Source organism: Pollicipes pollicipes, unplaced genomic scaffold (genome assembly GCF_011947565.3).
Source record: "Pollicipes pollicipes isolate AB1234 unplaced genomic scaffold, Ppol_2.1 Scaffold_4295;HRSCAF=5057_pilon_pilon_pilon, whole genome shotgun sequence".
Taxonomy (NCBI): Eukaryota; Metazoa; Arthropoda; class Thecostraca; order Pollicipedomorpha; family Pollicipedidae; genus Pollicipes; species Pollicipes pollicipes.
The window spans coordinates 11,785,908-11,808,522 of NW_023596461.1; the positions used below are offsets into that span (position 1 = coordinate 11,785,908).

The following is a 22,615-nucleotide window of genomic DNA, read 5'->3' on the forward strand; positions in this document are numbered from 1 at the left end:
TTTACGAACTTTTAATGTATGCTTTATAGACGCCTCAGCGGAATAAGCAGAGTGGCGCAGTGGAAGCGTGCTGGGCCCATAACCCAGAGGTCCGTGGATCGAAACCACGCTCTGCTACTTTTCTCCCGTAAAGGCATGGTTGCCGTCGTTAGAGTCCTGCCCCTCAGGCGTCGTTTTACTTACAGTGTCATTCATGGGTCAGCGTCTCAAAGCAGCACATGCAGGTCGGATGGTCGTAAATCACGGCTTCGAACCTTACGGGCTCCTGTGCTTCTTGCATTGCAAGCGGTCGGGTACGTGTTTGCCACTTTGGTTCCTACGCCTCTTCCGCGTTTCTCGATAGTTCTTCAGGATTAGCGCACCTCAGTAAGCCTGTCTTTGTGGGCGAGGCCATTTTCACGCTGTGGCGCATTAGGATTTTAGGCAAAGGGGCATCCAAATTTACAGCCCACAGACATCCCCCACCACAGGCACACTCTGCGGGCGTAAGGGGGCTGCTCCGAGTGTCGGAGCAGCCCCACTGCCTGAACACTCGGTATCGGGCTTAGCAGAACCGGGCTCTTAATTGCCAGTCAGAGACCGCTTTGTGCCGATTGGGCACCTGAGTTGATAAAGATCAACGGTTTGAGGGAACCGATGAGGGTCCAGAAGAGCCTCTAAGGACCGGCGTTCAAGGTTCCGATTGGAAGACCGCAGGGTCCCAAGGATCCGAAGGGCTGGCTGTAGGTCACGTAAAGGATCCCGACCCATGTAAGATCGTGACCTGAAATGTCGGTCAGATGGCATCTTGCACCGATTGAGGACCTTTGAGGCAATGCTTATGAGAACTTGCGATGAGTGTTCGCACTGAGACAACAAAAGGCCTCAAAAGACAACAACAAGAGGTTTTAGACTAGGGTGCAGTACCGAACGGGGATGGGGGCGGGGGGATATTCCACCCCAATCGAGCTCTAAGAGCTCGTTAAGCCGGACTGGTGTCTCTCTGTCAATTATTGAACCACCTGCGTCGATAAGGAATCGTGTTCCGTCAATCAGCGCTCCTGTGTCGATCCGGGGCCAACTGCTTAAGTCACAGGCCCTCCCGGGTCAAAAAAGGACTAGCGCATGATGTATCCCTCAAAGGGGCTCCAGATGGGCCGAGGAAACCAATACCCGTGTCGCCAGCATGGCAGCCGGTGAGCCCCCCGCGTTAGGACGGAATGGCCCTTCTGTAGTGCTTTACTCAGGGGGCAACTTGCCCGGAAAAGTAAGGGGCATCACAAGTGTTCAAAAGAGCAGGTCGAAATAAGGCCAGAATAACAAACACACACCATGCTTGCCTGAGGATTCAATCTTTTTCAGAACTGATAAGTGAAACAAATTGCACAAAACGGTTTTGAGTCTGCTGGCTCGCAATCTCGAAAGCCAGAACAGCGATGGCTGACGTTGCAGAGCCAGTAAAACCGAACGGCATTGGCCGCTGGAGGAAACACCAGGTGGTGGACGCTGTGCGCGCGAGGACGACCGTCGTGAAGGAATGTTTCTGAATATTTTCCGACATCGGCTCGCGTCGTCTAAAAATGAAACTTAGTGTGTTATTTTTTTTAATTTTGAGCAACTGGTGCGGCAACACGAAAAACGGGAATTCTACCTTTGCTGTTCCAGTTCCACCACCAGATTACAGGCTAATAGGCTCGAAAGGCCAATCTGCTGTAAATGCTAATCTGTTCTAATTATCAATCTAAGAACTGCACAGGTAAGGTGCACAGCTGGAATACATGCCTTCTAAATGTAAGAATTATGTCTTAAGTGAGCGTGTCATAGAGTCAATTTTTTAGCGGAGTCAGGACGGGCTCGCACATTCGGGTATCCGATTCAGCAGATGACCCATAGCCGTTCCCTTGTTTCATTCAGTTCAGTTCCAACCCATCGCTCGCGTTGAACAATTTGGTGCACAACTCACGCGGCTTGCAAAATCAAAGGTCCGATGCAGTACCGACTCGCTGCCTCATGACTCATGCATGCATGCATATATATATATATATATATATATATATATATATATATAACTTGAATATATACATACATACATTTATGTATATTGTGAAGAGAAACCTTCATCTGGTGCGCGGTGAAAGCGGCGAAGTGGGCGCAAGGAGCGAGGAACTGCGGAAGGAGAAACGTTTTTGGCGAGAGCGGTGTTGGGGAGAGAAAACGGCGAGGGGACGTGTAGTTGGAAGAACAGGGTGCCGAGCTGTGTACGCTGTTGGAGGCCAGCAGGAGTGACGTGCTGCGTGGCTCAAATACATATCATTTTTGAGATCCGCTAGGTGTTTCTTACAAGCTATTTCGGCGTATGCGCTCAAAACGGCGGAGCCTGGGAATTTGGACTTAAGAATCATTTCGGGGTTCAGTGGCCAGGAATCCGTTTTGGAGTGGCTCCATAAAGTGGACCTAGTGTGCAGAAGTGAGCGACCTGCAAAACGTGATTCCCCTCCGGTCACTGGTGGTGGCATTCAGCGTGTACCCGCAACTTTCTGATGAGGATAAGCAGAAGCCGAGCGAGGTAAAGCACGCCCTGATCACGGCTTTCGCCGTCGGCAAATTTGACGCATATGCGAAACTCGTCGCTGGGCGTCTCAGAGCGCGCGAAGTCGTCGACGTCTTCCTTGCAGACTTGCGCAGGCTGGCCAATCTGTTTGGCGGTTTGTCTGAGGCGGGGCTGATCTGCCTGCGCCTTCGTAGCTGGCTTGCCAGAGACCGTGCGGCACGCGCTGAGGGCCAGCACGCGCGTGGAGGCCCTGGGCCTGACTGAGGTGCTCGGCCGGGCACGCGCCCTGGTCGCGGAGGAGTCGGCAGCGGCGGCGGCCGCCGCCGCTGCGGCTACGGCGGGCGCAGCAGCGGCACCGAGCAATGGGGTCGGCTTCTCACGCCAAGGAGCGCGCGGCGGCGGCCGCGCCCAGCAGCCGGTATCCTGCTTCCGCTGCGGCGAGCAAGGCCATCTGGCTCGCTGGTGTCATCGCGACATCGTCTGCTTCAGGTGTAGACAAGGAGGTCACGTAGCGGCCCGCTGCCCGGGAAACAGGGGAGGCGTGAGCCCCAGTCTTCTCTCCGTGGTCGGCGTTGGTGCTCTCCCAACTCGGCAACTACGCGTTAACGGATCCGTATACAGTGCGCTGGTGGACACAGGTTGTTCCCATAGCCTCGTGCGCGCCTCGTTGTGTCGAGGCTGGCGGAGGGAACGCGTTGGCGTGCTCACAGTGAACGGCAACCGGTTTCTATGCGTGGGTAGCGGGTCAGCGCGTGTAGAGCTCGAGTGTGGCGCGCGCGCTGACGTCAGCGCTTTGATGGTAACTGCCAGGCCTGTGGGATTTAGTATGGCGTTGGGCATGGATGCGACCAAAGCGTTGGGTGGCGTCACTGTTTCTTCGGCAGGGTCGCAGTTTGGTGTCGCGTCAGACTGTGCTGCCGTGACATCTGGCACAGCAGAAGTGGAAGCGGCAGCCTTTCGCGCGCGTTACGATCAGGAGACGCGCCAGTGGACGATAACGTGAAAGTGGGCCGACGGGATCGAACCGGAGTGACTACAAGGGAATGGCGTGACAGAATATCGAGTTCCTCCGGCGTCTCGCGCGGAATGTGAAGAGGAGCTCCAGCGGTGGATCGAGAAGAGCTGGCTGTAGTCCTATGACGGGAAACAACTCGGGCCCGTGAAGGGGGCGCTTCCTCTTATGGCGGTGGTAAACCGCAACAAGGACAAAGTCCGCCCTGTGCCTGACTTCCGCCCTCTGAGCTCTCACGTGGATGCGCACACCGCGCATGCGCACACCGATGATGCGCACACCGACGTGTGTGCGGAGAAACTACGAGAGTGGCGGCGGTGCGGCGGTGCTGCGGCGCTGATCGACCTCCGCCGAGCATGCCTGCAGATCCGGGTTGACGAGTCATTGTGGCCGTACCAAACGGTCGTGATCCGTGGCGTCCGTTACTGCTTGACGTGCTTCAGGTTCTGTGTGAAGTCGCACCGATCGTGCTGCAGAAGTTGTTGGCGACGGTGTTGAGCTGGGACCCGGAGGTGGGGCGAGCTGCTTCGCCATACCTGGACGACATTTTCGTTGACGAGTCCGTAGTACCCGCGGAGCGCATGGAGGCTCACCTGCGTCGGCACAGGCTAGGCTGTAAACCGCCAGAGCGGCTGGCCAACAACGCTCGCGTGCTGGGACTGCGCGTGCAGGAGGAGGGCGCCCGTCTGATCTGGCGAAGAAACAACAAGATTGGAGGAGTCAAAGACCCACTCACGAAACGACAGGTGTTCCCGCTCCGCGGCCGCCTGGTCGGGCACCTTCCAGTGTTAGGTTGGCTGCGGCCAGCCGCCTCGTTTATGAAGCAGCTCGCGAATGAGGCGACATCGTCGTGGGACGAAGAAATCCCAGACGCGCGCGTGCGCCAGGCGGTGCAGGAGACCCTTCGGCGGGTCGACGAGGCGGACCCAGCCCGCGGTGGCTGGGACGTGAGCGGGAAGCATGCGCGCGTTTGGGTGGCTGCCAGTTCGGTGGCGGTGGGCACAGCCGTCGAGATCGGAGGGTAAGTGGTAGAGGACGCCTCCTGCCTCCGCCGAGATGAATGGACCAATATCAATATCGCAGAGTTAGATGCTGCCCTGAAAGAGATGAGCATGGCCATCCAGTGAGGAGTCACGAAAGTCAGCCTCGTGACGTACTCCCGGACTGTGTGTCACTCTATAACGGGTCATCTCAGCGGCAAGGCACGCGTGCGCGCGAAAGCTGCGTCGGAAAGCTTATCAGACAAAGACAAGGCACGCTAAAAGCCCTGGCGGAGGAATACGACGTACAAGTGAGCGTACAGACCGTCCCGTCCGCAACCAACAGAGCGGACGCACCCACGAGAGTACCGGCAAAGTGGCTGAAGGTGCACGCGCCGTCAGGCGCCAAAGGTCCCTCGGTCGCAGGCGCTGCCGCCGAGGCCGGCATGGCCACCGCAGAGGAAGTGTCGGCCGACGGCGGCGGTGACGACGCCGGCTCCGGTGTTGACGCTGCCGCGGCCGCTACGGGAACCGCAGGCAGCGCTACCTGCGCTCCGGCGACCGCCGCTGCGGGCGACGTAGTCGTCGGCGACGGCGGGTCACCCAGGGTCAGCGACGAGAAGATTTGCGTAGTTCACGAGGCCGCTGGGCACCCGGATGTGCGGCGCACTCTGTACTTTTGTCGCCGAGCCGGACTGAGTGCGACGAAGCGAGCGGTACGCGATCTAGTGCGGGTCTGTCAGCAGTGTCAATCCGTCGACCCCGCCCCCGTACGATGGGAACGGGGCGAGCTTAGTATGGATATAACTCACGTCGGCGCCGCACACTATCTTACGATCGCCGATTGCGGACCGTCAAGGTTCGCTGTGTGGCGACGTCTGAAGAGGCAGGACAGTGTCAGTGTCGTCGAGCAGCTGGAGCAGGTGTTCCGTGAGAGAGGAGCACCGACGGAACTGTTGACCGATAACACGACAGTTTTCCGCAGTCACGCTTTTGTAAACTTTGCGGAGTGTGATGCGGTTCCGAAGTGCGTATCAGCCATCCGGGAACGCCGTAGTGGAGCACTGTCACCGTACGGTGAAGCGGAGCACCAGCTGCCCCGTGCTGGACGCCGTGTACTGGTACAACGTCACGCCTAAGGACGACGTGAGCGCCGGTACGGCGCCGGCGAACGTTCTCTACGCGCATGGCGTGAGGAATCCGCGGCCATTGCCAAGAAACGAGTATTGATCCCGGGACTGCTGACATGTCGATTCAGTGGCCGGCGATCAGGCGTGGATTCGCGACCCCAAGTCGGCAGATGGCGATCGCCCCTTAGCGCGACTGGAACCGTGACCCCGCGTGGTATCACATCAAACTGGAGAAGTAGGACGGGGTGCTGCCCACGTCACGTGTACGTGACTTGCGAGCAGGCGGTTGCCCCGACGCGTGTAACGCCAGCAGTGAGGAGGAGGACCGGAACAGAGTATTCAGGTAGGCGATGCAGACGCCGGACGGGACTGTTTACGGCTGTTGGCTGGTACGGAGGGAGGCGACGGCCAAGTCGAAGCCGCCGGCCGGTGCGGGAAGAGCAATCCGCGACGAGACGCAGGAGGATGGTAGCGGGCGGTCCGCCCGAGTAAGGAGAGGGGATCTATAGGGGAGAGGAAAGAGAGAGGCACTCCCGCCGGAGAGCCCAGGAGGAGTTGCCGGCTGGTCAGACCACGCGCCTGCGACTTGTGCGACGAACGTTGATCTACTCTGCGGCGTTGGCGCAGGATCTGGGGGGGGGGGGGGGAGTGTGAGCTTCTGATTGAGTTTGTGATCGGGGATCAGGGGGAAGTGTGAAGGGAAATCTGCATCTGGTGCGCGGCGGAAGCGGCGAAGTGGGCACAAGGACACCACTCGTATTAATCGTTCTTCACAGAGTTGATAATAACACATGGAGTCAACCAAATTCAATAAGCTAGCAGACGTAGATCTAATGGTTCTTACAATGCCCTTGCAAACGGCTTTCAAAGATCCGCACAAAACAAACTACCAGGCATTCCAAACCACGGCAGCGGTGTGGATCAGAGGGCCACAGCATTCCATCCCTCAGAAAATGGTCGGCCTTCCTAACACTGGAAGCTTCTGTCGCCTTGACATAGGAACCACTGCAATTATTATATGATTTATTGTATCGATTCATACATTTTTATCACAAACATTGATGACACTGGACGTACAAAAACTCTACGGTTGTTCCTTTGTAAAACGGTTCTACACGTGATACCTACAATCGACAAAGTTACACACACTAGAAAATCTCCATGCAGGTCTATGTGGCATATGGACTGATGAGATCAGCACAGCATTAAAGCAATGTCCCTGATATCAGCAAATGACAATACTTCATGACCCATTGATACAATCGGACATATTTAAATGCATGCAAAAGGCACTACATAATACTGATCAGCATATGCACAGACAAAAGAGCCCGAGAAAAACCAGATCAAGTGTCGATACCACGCATGAGACTCATATACAGATAAATGTGCACGTTAGTGTACACCTGTAGTACACATACATAAATGCACACATAAATGTACACCTGTAGGCGGCAGCACCATCGTAGGCAGCGCCACCACCGTGGTCTTATGGCTTCCGAAAGGGCCTTATGGGATATTCGCATCTCAGGACTTTATTCATCAAGTCAGTGGCATAAGCAATGTGTGAAACTTGTGCTCAAACTATGCCAACTTTATTACTTGCCATTTGACGCCATTCTCGCAGCCGTACCTAGTAAGAGTCTAGATAGGACGTTATTACCAAATTGGTTGCGATTGCTAGGTTCATGCCTTTAGCCTAAGGCTGACACACGATAGAGCCGGACCTACAGTGTCTATCCTTGCTTTATGCACGTTCTTGATTGTGTTTCGATGTCACTGTGCTCGACGACCCATCTTACCATGTATACTGTGTTTTGGCGGCTGCTGAGGTACATGATCCAGTGCGCCACCCAGCCGGATCCCTGCCGGCCAGAGACAGACTTTGACTTGGCCTCGGTTGAGACACCGGCCTGCTGGGCCCGCAACGGCTGCCGCCTTGACACGGCTGCGCTTCTCGGCCTGATGTCCGCCCTGGCTCGTACCAAGCTAAAAGAGACGGCTAGGGTAGGCAATAATTCGTTTGCGTCACGTTGGTCAAAACACATATTATTTCTTTGTTTAAACGGCGAGAAATCTTTCAGCTTGAGCCTGAAAGTTCTCGTACCCTCGGCTTCTGGAAGCTTGGAACAGCCTTTTTAAGTTCAGCTGCAGCCTTAATGAGTGTTTTTGTGTGTGTTTTTTTCTCGGCGGGCCAAGAATATGAAACAGCTGGAACTTGGTTTCTAAGAACAGTTTTGTGATCCCGTGTTTCCGTCACCCTCATGCATCCTTCTTCCAGCATGCCCTCGCTACCTCTTGCCCAGCATGTGTGCAATGGCCTTAATCTTAATGTGAGCCCAATTCGAAACCCAATATATTGCTTCTTCCTATCCAGCCAGCTGAGACCCCCAGTTTAAGCCTGTGTGTACACCTTGCTGGGCCGCAGCGAAAGGCGCCCACCAGGCAGCACATGTCGCGGCAGGCTTCGAGCAAGCCAAAGTATGGTGAAGAGTAACATAATTGATGGGAAGGGGCTCGAAGCGCACACGAGGTCTCCATACGGGCAAACGGCCTTGAGGGTGCACGCATGTCGAAAGTCATCCCCCAGTGTTGCCTGCCACTGGTAAGCTTTCTGTCATGTGCTCAGCTGCCCTGGCACTCAAGATCGCTCACCGTTATTTTCTCGCCATCGTAGATAGCAAATCAAGCCTAGATCAAGCTTAACACGCTCCCGGTTGGCCGGTTGGATACTCTTCGACCGGGTGGGGTATCAGTTTGACCTCCCGTGAGATTTCATAAAGTAAGAAAACTAATGCTGCCTCAGTTACTCTGTTTGGCTGTACATATGTGTATATTCATGTGTAGGTGTTATGTATGCAGCGAACCAGTGGCATTTCTCTGTGATTGCTCGCGTTGTATTAACGTAGACGATCATAGGCACTCAGTGCTTGCAGGCTTACCGTGATGATAATTTTTGCCTGGTGCGTACATTTTTCTTTGAAAATTGCCCGTGCCATCGCTTGTGTTTCTGATGCTAACTGTATAAATATGTGCTTTTACCACCTGTGCATTCATTAGAATCATATCAGTGACATGCGACGAGTGATTTCGTACTTGCAATGCAGTTTTGGCTGTGGAAAACCTCACCAATGACATTCGGCCATTTGTTCAGGCATTGAAGTGTGTTGATTGTTATGCCTTAGGTCGTCATGGCCTATCGCTTACATAGCTGCAAAGTGTTCTCAAGTCTTGTGCCTTCAGTTACGCCGATAACTGTATCCTGTGTGTCTACATTTATCGTTGGTAGGTACCTCCTGCGGTTGGTAACGCAGTTTTACAAAGGACCGACGTCGGCCTGTGTATGCGTCATATGGAACGAAACCGTGCAATATTTGTAGCAATGCGTATATGCATCCACAATATGCCACTAAGCGAATGCCATTTTCCTTTGGATGAATACAAGGCGACTTTGAATACACTAATGGCCCACTTTTTGTAGGCAATGAGAGAGCACCGACAATGCCCATGACCCATGACGCAGCGCTTCATCATGGCTTGCTTTATGCTATTTTTTACATAAATTTCTGAAAGAATTACGTCGGGCTTCGGTGATTTTCAAAAAGCAGAAGTCGTCCTGCATGGCGATAACGTTTGCACACATGGAGACTGACAACTCGAAGTACGAGCGGCAGCAGCAGCGGGAACAGATGCAAACGGATTGCGAAAGACGCCCAAAGAAAGAGGAGACAGTGGATCGACATAGCAGGGCATAGTAACGTCAGAGGACAGCAGACACCGTCCTTGCCGGAGACAGTTCGGCTCTCCGTGGCCTCCTGCTCGAGTATACCTGACGCCGCCATTGCTAGCTGGCCGCGCGCGACCCCGGCGTGACTGGGCTGACCCGGCATGCCTGGTTAGCGCGACCTGTTGGATGGCGCCGGAGGCTGTTGCCATCGGTACAGGGTGCCGGACAACGCCCGTGCTGGTGGCTAGTCGGCAGTCTCCAACCCGTCGCACAGCTGGCCCGTGAGCCTGCAGCCGTCCTCACCGTGCCTAGCATTCACACGTTCCTGACAACGCCTCTACCGGTGGCAGGTCGTTTGGCGGCGGCCCACCGCAAGCCACACACTGCGTGCCGGCCGCCCGGGCTGTAATCGGTCCGGACGGGTTCCGCTGTGTGCGCAGGCCAGCTCCGTAAACCGCCGCTCTCTGTCGCCGTTGTGCTGTCGCTGCACCTAGGGCTGTCGACAGATCACGTACGTATAGTAAAATACATTTTGTGGGTAGTGCAGCGTTCCACTGAATATATAAGCGAAAGTTTGACGGAAAACCTCACTGCTACTTGGTTACTAAATTGTCATGTAGGTGTTTTTTATGTATTGCTTTTTTATTAACGCATTCGAAAACAAATTCGGCTTATTCGCTTTCCAGTTACGTCAGGGTCATTAGTTACGCAACATCTTCCAATGTTTCAATTATGACTTTCACGTCTATGTCTGATGTACTTTGACACCCTGATTTCCTGTTGTCAGCTTTTTGTGCAGTGTTTGTTACATAGATTGCCATCTCCAAGCTTTCAGTTCCATTTTTCGAATCATTTAACCCAGTGTCACTCGCCGCCACCACCAAACACTTATTCGAACCCAACCAATGACGGGTGAACACATTCCGTTCGAATGCCCTTTGCTCGGTTGGGAAGGTCAAGCCGGTCACCTGAGATCTCGGAAAGCAAGAAAGCTAAAGAAGCTAAATTCAAAAGGTATTTTGAGCTGTGTGCAATTCATATGTGTAAAGATTGAAGGCTCTTAGATGATGGCAGTCTAGTCAAACAGGAGCAAAAATGTCTGGTTTCACAACGATGCCTGAAGTGTTCCTCCCTCCCCTTCGCCCACCTGTTTGCACGAAACAAGACCGTCTGAAGCAAAACTGAATCTAGATGATGCTGGTGCTAAGCAAATGGTACCTAGTGCACATTTGCATTTAATGACATTTTTCGACTTTTGTAGGCTAAATGTGACCAAAAGTTTCAAGACTTTTTCATTTTTGCACTTGAAAAAAGCATCAAGGCTTATGCTAGGCGGCATGTTCCTAAAAACAAAAATTTCACCTGTGATTTCTAGGTGCGTGGTCTTTTCTGAACTTCAAGAACCGCATGGAAGGTGCATAATGCGGTTTCTGCTCTCAAGGACTTGTAAAGGGCACAAGAAACTATCCTACACGTTAAGTTGCGGCGACAAACAGGTTATTTCTTGACTTGATCAAACCTTTGTTCTTGACCTTGAGCTATTGAAATGCAGCAGTTTGATTGTTATGTTCCCTAAGAAATTAAGGAGATGTATGGCTCCGTTTAACACTGCCCTGTTACATCAGATGGAACGATTCGTTTAATATTGTCATCGCTGAGCCCATGGCCTAATTTCACCAGCCGTAGGTCAGCACCCTTACATGGTACAACAAGATGGGTGGTGTAGGATATACATGGTCGCATTAGTGATACGTTTAGGAAACTGCGACACTTACCACTTAGACAAGATGGCTGTTTGATCTTTATTTGACCAAGTATTCCCTCTGCTCATTGGCATTCCGAGGCTGAAAGGAGTATTGTGAGGTGAGACGGGGGAGGCTCATGTAAGCATTAGTTGCCTCGGTCATTCCGAAAGGATATAATGAGTGACACCCCTGGCTGCAACCTTTTCTCCCTCCTTGTCCTAACTAAAAAATTGCGACTGTCACTCATGTTACGGCGCGCACGAGCATTCGCATCCGGTTCGGCCACACGGCACTGGTTTCAAATCCCCGCTTCTCATTGGAAGGTTTGAACGGCCTCGACCGTAACGCGCCGCAGTTCTCGAACCGTTAACCGCCGCATTTGACTTCCGTTCTATTCCGGCGCTCCGACTCGTGTATGTTTTCATCCGTGCAAGGCTGAATCTGCTGAGCTTGGAATCTACTCTCGACATTTGAAACAGCGCACGTGGTTGTTGAATGCTGCTGATGGATGCTACGGAGTTTTCGAACGAAAAGAACGTGATGCATTGGCTCAGTGGAGAGCAGACTGCAGACACGTCCCTGCTTTCCCTGCCAACGGAAATTTTGGAACACATCTTGTGTTTCCTGAGCGTAGAAGATCTTGCTTCTGTGTCACAAGTGTGCAAGAGGCTTAATGATGTCCATACTTCAGAGAAAGTATGGAAGTTTGGATTCGAGTCCAGGTGAGTTCCTGTTCTTAGGATGTCAGATTGCTGGAAAGATAATTTTGCCACTGGCTGTGATCTTTCAGTCTTTTGCTACAGCTGACATCTAAAAATTATTGCAAGATGGAATGCAATCAGACCAATTCTGTAAATGTACACATATTTTAGATGTCTGTATGTACCCATGGATGCATATTTCTGACTTAAGACAGTGCCAACTACTGCAGTTATTCAGCCAGCAGTTGCAAAGAGTGTACCCTCATTATGCTCAGCTGACTGGCTCTGTGATGCAATTACTGACAAATGTATGTCAACTTTCATACTTTTTTATCCTTCCGCTGTGCACTAATGGCTAAGTTGTTTGTGGAGAGTGTTTGGACATTTTAGAAGGAATTGAGTGCTAGGCTATACACCAGTCAAACTGACCCAAAGTTTCATCCATAATATGTTTTTCTTCACATGGCCTATCAATGCCTTGAGTGTTTGATTGGGATGATGATTTCCTGAAAGCAAATGATAATATCAGGGAGAAGTATGTTTTGCACTTACTACCTGTAAAGCTCACATGCAACATGGAATTTGGGTGTAGCACATACTGTTTGTTAGACACTGTGCATATCTTGAATTTGGGTTCTGGAAATGCAGTGCAGCTGATAAGTATGTGGAAAGTCCATTTGTCAAATGACAAAGGTGGGCAGACAGCTGATCAAAGCTTTCATTACAAATCATCCTCATGAACCTCATTTGGAACATCTTTTGTTGAATTTTACCTGGCACTGCAATCCTATTCTGCTTAGATGGGAAGGGTTTCATGATAACTTTTCATTCCAAATGCAAGCATATGCTAAATTATCTCAAGAAGCAAAACCTTGCCTATATGCAACCAATCCCAGTAACAGGAATGACATTTTGAACAAAAGGTAAAGAGTGTTGGTGATGGCTTTGGTAAAAGATGCTCCACCTAAAAAATTTGTTAGTGTCTTGTCGCTGGTAGTTTTTTTTTAAAGGGTCTTGTGCTGTCTTTTCCATTCAATCATATGCAAATAGTGCAAGGTGTTGATATATGTCATTTGTTGCTCTGAAATTTTGACCGAAGGATATGAAGTGTTCTTCTAATTTATTGTAGTGCCAAACTATCCCCTGGGACATTTTATGCAAGCTAGTTTTGATAAGTTCAAAAACCAGTGCTGCAGGGGACAGAGGCTAGTGCCAGAAAAAAGGCACCTGTTTGCTAATTCAATGATGGTATTAAAACATCTTGTAAATCATACAGTGATATACTTTATGGTGATAAATACAAATAACTGAGGTTGTCTAGGTCAATGGTTCATGGACAACCAACAGTTGTTTTTGGAGCTTCATTCTGTTGATCCACATAATTTTCCACCAATCCTTTATTTCCATCTCTCAGATGGTGCTTAGCATATTAAACAAACTTAACATTGGTCTTGTAACAATAGCACACCACACAAGAACTGATGGATGACACCAGTAGTGGACAGCTGCACTACTAAAAGAAACTCAGCTATATTTGATATGATAATCAAAAGTGGTCAAAAGCAACCCATCTTTTTTCACATTACAACCAATAATTGGAATTCCTATGATTTAAACAACTGTTGATTTATGGGCATCTGCTTTATTCAGTCCTATCCAGGTAGAAACAAATGTCTCAAGAAATATAAAGATGCTGATCATCTTGCTAATAACCAGTTGCAGTGATGGTATGGTGAGGAAAATGTGGTGTGTGTGGTGGTGTGCATCACGTTTCATTGCATATGCTGACTAAAGATGTCATTGATTCAATCACGCTCGCTGTGCCCAATGTTTTGACCAAGATTATTGAGCTAGGCGTGATATTTAGGCACGTCTTCCACCCAAGAGACCTCCCAACGTGCCGATTTGCGTCAGTCGTGACCTTGTGTTCTTGTTTCGCAGGTACCCGCGCTTGTTGCAGCCCTCGTGCCGACCTGCCCTGCTGCGCGTGTTTGAGCGGTGCGGCCGCAGCTGGCGGCGTACTGCGAGGTTCCGCGCCTCGGCTGGCCACCACCTGCGCACGGCCCTAGCCAAGACGGCCGACAGATGCTACTCAGTCCACTGCCTGCCGGACCCCGCCATGGAAGAGTTCCGCAAGCTGGTGCCCGTCCATGGTACCCTTTTTAATCGGGATGCCCTTCTGGAGGTCATCTATCCCTGCCAACACTGTCCGTAAGTTGGATCACATTTTTCGGGTGGCCTGGTGGCATGCAGTTTGCTCAGCTGAATGCAATTTTTCAACCATAAATTCTTAGTCACATAGGTACTGCACGTGCTATGTCCTTCGTATCATCCTTCACGTGCCCTTTGCCGTCTGAACGCTGATGGTGTAGATCATCCACAGTCTGAAGTATTCATTTCTCTAAATTTTTTGTCTTGAACTACGGAGCTTCTCATACTTCTGACAGTTGGGCCATATTGAGAAACGGTGGCCATTTCTCAAGGAGCGTGCCAGTGTCTCTTGTCGCTCTGTCCCGCTTTCCTCTTAGTTTGGAATGGCAATCTTATCCCTGACATTTTGTGGGACAGAACCAAGACTGGATCAATTTTTCACTCCAGTGTCATTACCCCGTCTTCCTCTAGGGTTGCCTTCTGCTATCGTATCTCAACAGCTTGCCGGTATCGTACGTACCAGGCTGTTCTGTCCAGCACCTTGGTTTATTCACCACCACTACCTGCATGCACTTTTCATATGCTCTGGTATCACCTAAGTAATCTGCAGACCGAACCAAACTATTCGCTCGAGAAGTTTTACTCATTGACTTATCTATAAGCCTTTGACACCACAACTGGTCTCCGGAGTGGACAGATGCTGTGTTAGGCATATGTGTAATTCGAGCCTTCTTTGGCAGGGATGATGACCTGTCTCTGCGCTACTATGCGCGGATGCTGTTCCGCGAGATCCAGCGAGACGTCGTGCTGCTGCCCATGTTCCGGGAGTACATGCAGCGCCCAGCGCAGCATGTGAACGTGCCCGAAGCCTTTTATCTGATGAGCCTCTGGATGGTTCCGGAGCAAACCAACAACCGAGAGTCCAATCTTAAGGCGTGAGTCTTTCATCTCCTTACCAGATGCTCGATCTCCATGCGGAAATTGAAAGTTTGGCACGAACATGTTTTGCCAGCTCGACTGTGTTTCTAATGTGTATGTAGCTCTTCCTGATGGACACAAGTATGCAACTAATCTCACAGCCCTTTTCTGTGTTTATTTGTGCCGATGATCGCTGACTGCAGGCGTCTGTTACCTGTGGTTATGGCATTTTCAATGTTGTCGCTCTCTAGTCAAATGCCGCACTGCGCTGTGTTTTTACTACAGGGGCATCAACAGGACTTGACGCATGGTGTAGCAAAGAGCTAGGTCAAACTTAGTATGCCAATGTGATCGTGGTTTTCTCCAGAGGAACGGGATACAAGGCACTAGTCTCAAATCTGGATACAGTCTTAGCTTTGCAACATTCGTCTCCATCCTCCCCCTCCCCCGTGAACAAAGACGACCTTTCATGCGTACATGCGAGCGTTGACATGGCGTGGTTTTTACAGCTGCTACATCAAGGTCGCCGGCCTGGTTTTGGACGAGCTTCGTCGGAAGCTCCCGGAGCACCCGGCCGCCGCCTGGGATACGTGCAAAAAGAACCCGTTCGGACCTTCGCTGTGGACGGACGACCAGACACTGATGCTCCTGGACGTGCTGAACATCGTGCTGTATGACCAGCTTGCCCTGATGAAGGATGAAGAGCCGGCGTACGCACCGGCTGCCGAGCTGAACACACTGGTGAGTGTACTGCATTAACTATTCATCAATGTTTCCTGGACGTTGGAGTAGGTGAAATCACACACAGGACAAGCGCAGACTTCTCTTTCTGACCTGTTTTGCCTGATGGTGTTTTCCGTGCGGGGCTGTGAACTGCGAAGCATACTGTGGATCATGCGTTTCCGCCGGTTCGTCGTAAGGTTTATTATGCGGCTCCTGTCAGATGGCTTAACACCGAACACCCTGTTGCGATGTCTGCACAGTCTAGAATCCAGAGTCTCCGTGAAAATTGCTGACTTTGACGACTGACCATGGTAGTCATGATAAAATGCTCGTCAATGAGGTCGTTACTAATAGGCGATGTTTGATTTCAGCAAGCGTGATCTCCGTTTTGTAGTATATTACTCGCTCTGTGACTGAATGGTGTGATGGGCCGTTTGCTCTTGTTGTGTGCAGGTTACTACTGTTGCCTCCAGAACAATGCATTAAATGGCTTGCTATTTCCTTTTTCAGGTGCTCTACCTTCGTCGCCACCTCCACTGTGCCGGCTCCGGGACGCAGACTGTAATGGGGACGGTCTACTCCTCGGTAGCTGGCATGCTGGGTGTCAACCTCCACAATGTGCAGTTCCCGCATAGCTCGATGATCTGCTGGCACCGAACGTAAGCATTGTGGTAAGGGTCATGGGGAATGGGTCTTCTGGCACCATTGACGCTAAATAGACAGACTGGCTGCTCAAGTCACGTCTTTTGGGGTGTTCATGCTTTCACGGCGTGCATCTATTCACCAGTTTTTGTAATCACTTGATGCCAAAGACTTTGATGCATTTTTCATGATCAGGCCTGCCTTTTGATGTGTTTGTTTCTTTCAACAAAGCCATTTATTCTTGAAATCAGCTCTGGTAAGTGCATCACTTCTCTGTTCGTTAAAAGTTTCAAATTCCCCGTTATATTTGGTCCTATAACATTTTCTTTAGAGCAATTGGTAACTACGGTACGGAGGAAGGGGACCAAAATAGTGACGTGGTGTTACGTATGATTTGTGGGTAATGACATTCATTATTTCCTTAAAAATAGACATTCATTTCCTCAATATAGCATCCACATTGTATCAAGCCAATCGTATTGATGCATGATGTGTTGTCATCTTGTGCAAATGCAACAATTTTGCACCGACTGTGTTTGTCTTGTTTAGTCTTGTCTTGTTTACCTTTTTATGAATGTGCTTTTGTGCCTGTTTCTTTGTGACTGAAGTTGTCTGTTGCACATTGATGTATTGCAATTGACGTAACGCGTGCATAAATGCATGCAGTTCATTGTGCACGATGTCTTGACGTGCTGCTCCTCACGCAGGGACAGTGAAGAGTACCTGTTCATCGACGTTTTCCGTCGCGGCATGCAGCTATCTAGGGAGCAGGTGTTGGAGGAGTTGAATGCTGTACATCCGGACATGGACCTTCAGATGCTGGAACCCTTTCCCAGAGCAGGGGTACGTGATGCATCTGATGTTGCAAATTCTGGGAGCACAGGCCCTGTTATATAGGGTACGTGGATTTTTTGTTGAAAAATCTGCCGTTTTGTTTGACGAGTAGTTATATGGCTGCCTTTGGCAAAGGAACTTTGCAAAGAAAGCACCAGAGTGTGAGGTTCAGGGTGTTTTGTTCTTATATGAATCTGTGAGTACCAGCAGGCCCGCTACAACTAGTGATAAGTCCTGCTGTGTGTACACTCTTCAGTGTGCTGTAGTGCCAATACGATGTCCCTCTTTGTCTCACGTGATGCATTGTTTTCGGCAGCTGCTGGGCCGCCTGATCAATGGCGCCACCCATCCGGAAGCCCGCCGGCCAGGGACTGGCTTCGACCTGGTCTCGTTTGAGACACTGGCCTGCTGGGCTCGCAGCGACTGCCGCCTGGACATGGCTGCGCTCGACGACCTGATGTCCGCTGTGGCTCGCTCCAGACCGATGTACGCACGCCGCCTGCTGCAGGTCAGTGGTGTTTAATGACGCTGGACCGTAAAATTCAGCACGTACAATCTAAGAAGCATACATGAATCGCTTAACGCAGCATGTGTGCGATGTGTAATCGTCTAGAAAGCCTCGGCTTCGACCAATCGTCTTCGTCGATTTCATTCATCAGGCGGTGCTGAGGTGGGCAGCGATGGCACAGCGGTGTCGCATTTTCGTGGCATTTGGCAGTTGTTTTCAACCGTTGTCGGAAGTACACGTATGGCTCACTTTTATGTGCCTAATAATTGTGTAAGATGTAGATGTGATCGGACGTCTGCAAGGTGACGTTCTAGTCTCATCTTTGGTTCACGGATGTGTCGAATTCGTACATGGCTCGCAATCAAGGGCTGTGCGTTGCGTCCAAAATTGTGTCAGAAAAAAACACGTGGCGATACAATGAGGGAATCTGATGTGACCTTATTTTCACTGCCTTCTATCTGCAGCAATTCGTCGAGGCTAACGGCGTGTTACTGGCGGAGAACGAAAGGCGTGGCTTGGAAGTACTCATGAAGCACTTCAAGAGGATGTATAAACGGCTGACGCGCTCCCTGGATGAACAAGAGGCCATAGTCCAGGAACTGGTAATAATAATAAACTGGATTTGATGAAATTGCCAATGCGTGAAGTTACTCCTGTAGCTTCTCACCAACGTGATGCGGAAGCATGCGTTTGCGTACTCGTGTGAGTGGTGCATTTGGGTTCCGTGGTGTTTGTGTCATGTTATGTTGTGCATGCATGTCGGTCAGTTAAGTGTACGTCTTTTTGCAAGCGCACCTTAAAATGCTGAATGCTAAATGCCGCTGGCTAAATGCCGCTGTGGAACATGTTTAATCCCATGTCTAAGCATCATCAGCATAAAAATATGATGCAGATGTGCTGTTGTTACGTCGTTTTGCGCGTGTGAGCTTTTTGTTTCAAGGATTTGTGGATGCCCTGTTTTCTCTCTTTATTGTTCTTGGTTTGGCTGATGCTCGGTACTGCCATCTCAGCTCTTTTGTTTTCAGTTATGTTTTGTGTCGCGCTCCTGATGTTATACCATGCCGCTCAATCATCTCCCGAGGTTGTGTGCAACGCCGTCAGTATTTTCATCGGTGTTGCAGGTGAACCTCCGCGCGGCAGACCGAGCAGCGGGCGACTATCCGAGGCAGTTCGGCGTCGGTGATGTCGTCACGTACGGCAACGGGCACCTGGCTGTGGTGTACGGCTGCTCACCATACTACGAGGTCTCACAGGTATGAGCGGTTTAAATGAAGCTACAGGATCAGGCCAGTCCATGTCTGACCCCATTTGTACTGTTTTGTAAGAAGTTGATCTAGTTAAGTGGCAAAGCCTGAGAAGTCAACTCGACTTTTTGGTTGTTTTGTGACTTCTTCCACAGCAAGGCAGTCGCTGAATGCCTTGTAAATATTTATTTGTGTGACTAGTGGTTGCCTTATTTTACTAGCAGTGATCTTTTTTGAAAGAGGGGATATGGAATGTCTTCAGCATGTTGGGTTATAATGTATCTAATGCGGTCAATTATGGTTTTGCGATGTCCTGTCTGCCTTTCACATAATTCGCTTTCAATGCATGCCATTGCTGTATCATATATGTGTCTCTGTTTCATACAGACATGTTGCATTTGTGTCATTCTTTCATTCTGGGTTTTTCCCCTTCTTGATTGGTAGTAGAAATCGGTGCATCGGTGATGGGCATGTAGCGTACCAATTTGCCACGGATGTCACTTGAATTTCTTGAAACTCACTTGACGCGTGAAAGTTCCTTACCAGCATTTCTACGAAGCCTCACGGCTTCCCCTCGCTCTCATCTCCTACGACGGCCGCATGGTGTGAGTTATTGTGCTGACTCGGGGTTGGTGGTGTTTGCAGGACTGGATAGCACATAGCCGCGTCTGCTCCGGACTTGAGCGGGGAGAAAAGCAACCTTTCTACAACTTGCTGATGGAGGGTGACGGTTTCGGATGCATGGCTGAAGGTGAGCAGGCTCCCCCGAGTAAATGTTGTGCACCGATTTGGAGTACATTACACTGACATCCCACCAGTATGTCAGTTACGAGCAGAGCGCTGGCATATTTTGTTTGGGTGCATTGGACCAGCTTTATGCACTCCACAAAGCTGCTATGTTGAGTTGACTATTGATGATGTCTACATGGCAGCTTTCGGAATATCTGCTCTGGTTCGTATTCATTGCTATTTCATGAGTTCCAATATTTCTACATTACACAGCCAAACTGGACGTTGCACTACGTGGTGCAGCCCACGTCCCTAGCTGCTGTTGAAAAAATATTGTTGGGCTGTCTACAAATCACAGCAACTTGCAATATATCTTGCACCCATTCTTGTGTAGAGCGCGCCTTCTGTCTGCCACTAACAGAAGTGGATGTATCATTGCAGAGGAGCTGCAACTGGCCCCAGATCCCCAGCCTATCGATCATCAGGAAGTGGGACGATTCTTCACCCGGTTCGACGGGGAGCGGTACGAGCCGATCGCTCCGCTGGCCATTCTCTTCCCCGAGCCGCGGCGTGAGCATGGGTCCAAAACGAGCTTCGTGGAGTCTCCGATAGATGGCAGCGACAGCGACTGGGAAGACGACGTCGAGGATGAAGAGGAAGAATGGAGACGGGCACCTCCCACAGTGTGGATGGGCGTTTGGCCAGAGATCCTTGCCGAGGACTCAGATGATGAGGAGGACACTGATGATGTTGCCGTGGCCGGTGACGGTGGCCCGGTGGACCACTGATGGGTGCGTTGAATTGTGCGGAAAATCACAGGGGTTTTCTGAATACCTCAGCTGCCTCAGTAACACTGTATGGCCGTACATATGTGCATATTCGTGTGCAGGTGTTTTGTTTGCATCTAACCCATGGCATTTCACTGTGATTTGTCACGCTGTATTGACGCCTTTTATCCCAGGCAGTCGGTGCTTGCAGACATAACGTCATGATGCTGTTTCTCAGGTGCCTTCATTTGTATGTGATAGTTTTTGTGCCATCGGTTGTTTATTTCATGCCGGCTTGAGAAATATGTGCATGTGCCACCTGTACATTCGTTTGTATCATGAGTGATATGTGACGAATGATTTCGTACCTGGCATGCAGTGGTGGCTGTGCGAAAGCTCATCAGTGATATTTCGTCAATTGTTAAGGCATTGAAATGTGTCCATTGCTTTGTTCATATCTATGCTCAGGCATTGAAATGTGTTCATTGCTAGGTCATCATGGGCTATTGCTTACATACCTGTGATACGTTTTCAAGTTTTGTGCCTTCACTAACGCCGATAATTGTGTCCTGTTTATCTACATTTATCGGCGGTGGATAGGCAATTGGTGATTGCGGATGTAACGTGATCATCCTGTTTCTCAGGCCCCTACAGTTGTATGTGATAATTTTCTGTGCCATCAGTTTGGTATGTAATACGAGCTTTAGAAGTATGCGCATGTGCCATTTCTACATTCATCTGTATGATATGAGTGATATGTTACGAGTGATTTCGCCCTTGGCTGTGGGAAGGCTCATCAGTGATGTGTAGTCAATTGTTTAGGCGTTGAAATGTGTTCCTTGCTGTGCCTTAGGGCTTCGTGGGCTATTACTTGCATAGCTGTGATATGTTGTAAAGTCTTGTGCCTTCATTTTCGCCGATAACTGTGTCCTGTACATGCACATTTGTCCGTGGTAGGTACCACGTGCCGTTGGTAACGCAGTTTTACAAAGGAGCGACTTCGGGCTTTGCGTGCGTCATATGGCACGAAGCCCTGCAAGATGTGTAACCATGTGTATATGCGTGCGCAATATACTAATAAATCGATGTCATTTTTCCTGAGATGAATGCAAGGCGGATTTCAATACACTGAAGGCCCTTTTTTATAAGCAGTGAGACAGCACCGACATTGCTCATGACCTATGATGCGGTGCGTCAGCATGGATTGCTCTCCATTATGTTTGACATGAATTCCTGAAAGAATTACGTCGGGCTTCGGTAATTTTCAACAAGCAGAAGTCGTGCATGGCGAAATTACTGGCACGTGCGGGGCCTCACAACTCGCATTACGAGCGGTGGCGCAGGCCCGGTAAACTTCGTTGGCCAGAAATCACATGTCTTTAGCGCCTTTGCCGGTTAAGTGCTTATTTCATTTTGAACGTGCACATATCGTTGCGACCAGATGTCCGAGCGTGAGGAAAAATGCGAACAATTCAAAAGAAACAAATAGTAGGCACTCATGTATGTGACTACGGAAGGTTTGCGCCATGGCAAATGGCATCAGGCTACCTGTGACCATCCCCCCAGTCGGATCGCACGTTACGTGCTCCTTCCACCCGCTTGACCCCCTTATACGCTGAGGGAGTGACCGGCCAAAACCAGTGAGAGAGTCCGCGACCCACCACTGACTGGTGACTGACAAGTGACTTCCGTTAGGATGGACAAGGCCATCAAGAGAGCGGTGATGGACGCGGTAAAGCAGGGAAACCGCCTGAATTCTGTTAATGAGCAGGTGACGGCGACCGTGGCCGAAGCTGTGGTCGATAAGGATGAACAGTTCAAACAGCAGGGGCCTGGGGCTGGGGGAATAGAGGAAACCAAGGGTAAACTAAATGACCGAAACATTGCCCAAGACGTCTCCGCCTTCACACGCGCCCGGGTAGCCGGCTACATAACCTTCGCTCGGGTGGGTGGTCATTTTGAGCACCCCCTGAGATCTCGGGAACTTAGACAGCCAGAGATACCAGACTAACGAGGCGTGTTGACGTGTACGCTAAGTCATTCAGGTCAAAGTTTCAGGTTCCTAAGTCATGACCTTCGTGTTAAAAAGGTGAAGCAATATCAAGTTTCAGTGTCAGAGGGAGGGGGGGGGGGGGCGAATACATTGTGTCCCCTGCGCACTTAGTCACGCTGCCAAGCGCATCGTCACGAGAAAGAACCGCTTTTTGCGCTTTGACGACATTGCCCCAACGGACCCGATCTGTAGGTAGCGTCACCTGTAGGCGGCAGCACCAC

The 22,615-nt window shown here is 50.4% G+C and overlaps 1 protein-coding gene and 1 non-coding gene across 2 annotated transcripts; both read left to right on the plus strand.

Moving 5' to 3' along the window:
* The first annotated feature begins 45 nt into the window (after positions 1-45).
* TRNAM-CAU (transfer RNA methionine (anticodon CAU)) lies at positions 46-117 on the plus strand. The gene has a single exon. It is a non-coding gene; the product is annotated as a tRNA-Met (tRNA).
* Positions 118-11,563: 11,446 nt separating this feature from the next.
* On the plus strand, positions 11,564-18,860 carry LOC119097156 (F-box only protein 21). The gene is made up of 9 exons (XM_037220216.1): positions 11,564-11,846; positions 13,767-14,036; positions 14,717-14,911; positions 15,404-15,635; positions 16,128-16,276; positions 16,967-17,102; positions 17,410-17,601; positions 18,066-18,203; positions 18,723-18,860. The coding sequence occupies exons 1-9, from the start codon at positions 11,620-11,622 to the stop codon at positions 18,858-18,860; spliced, it is 1,677 nt and encodes a 558-aa protein (XP_037076111.1). The 5' UTR covers positions 11,564-11,619.
* Positions 18,861-22,615: the final 3,755 nt, after the last annotated feature.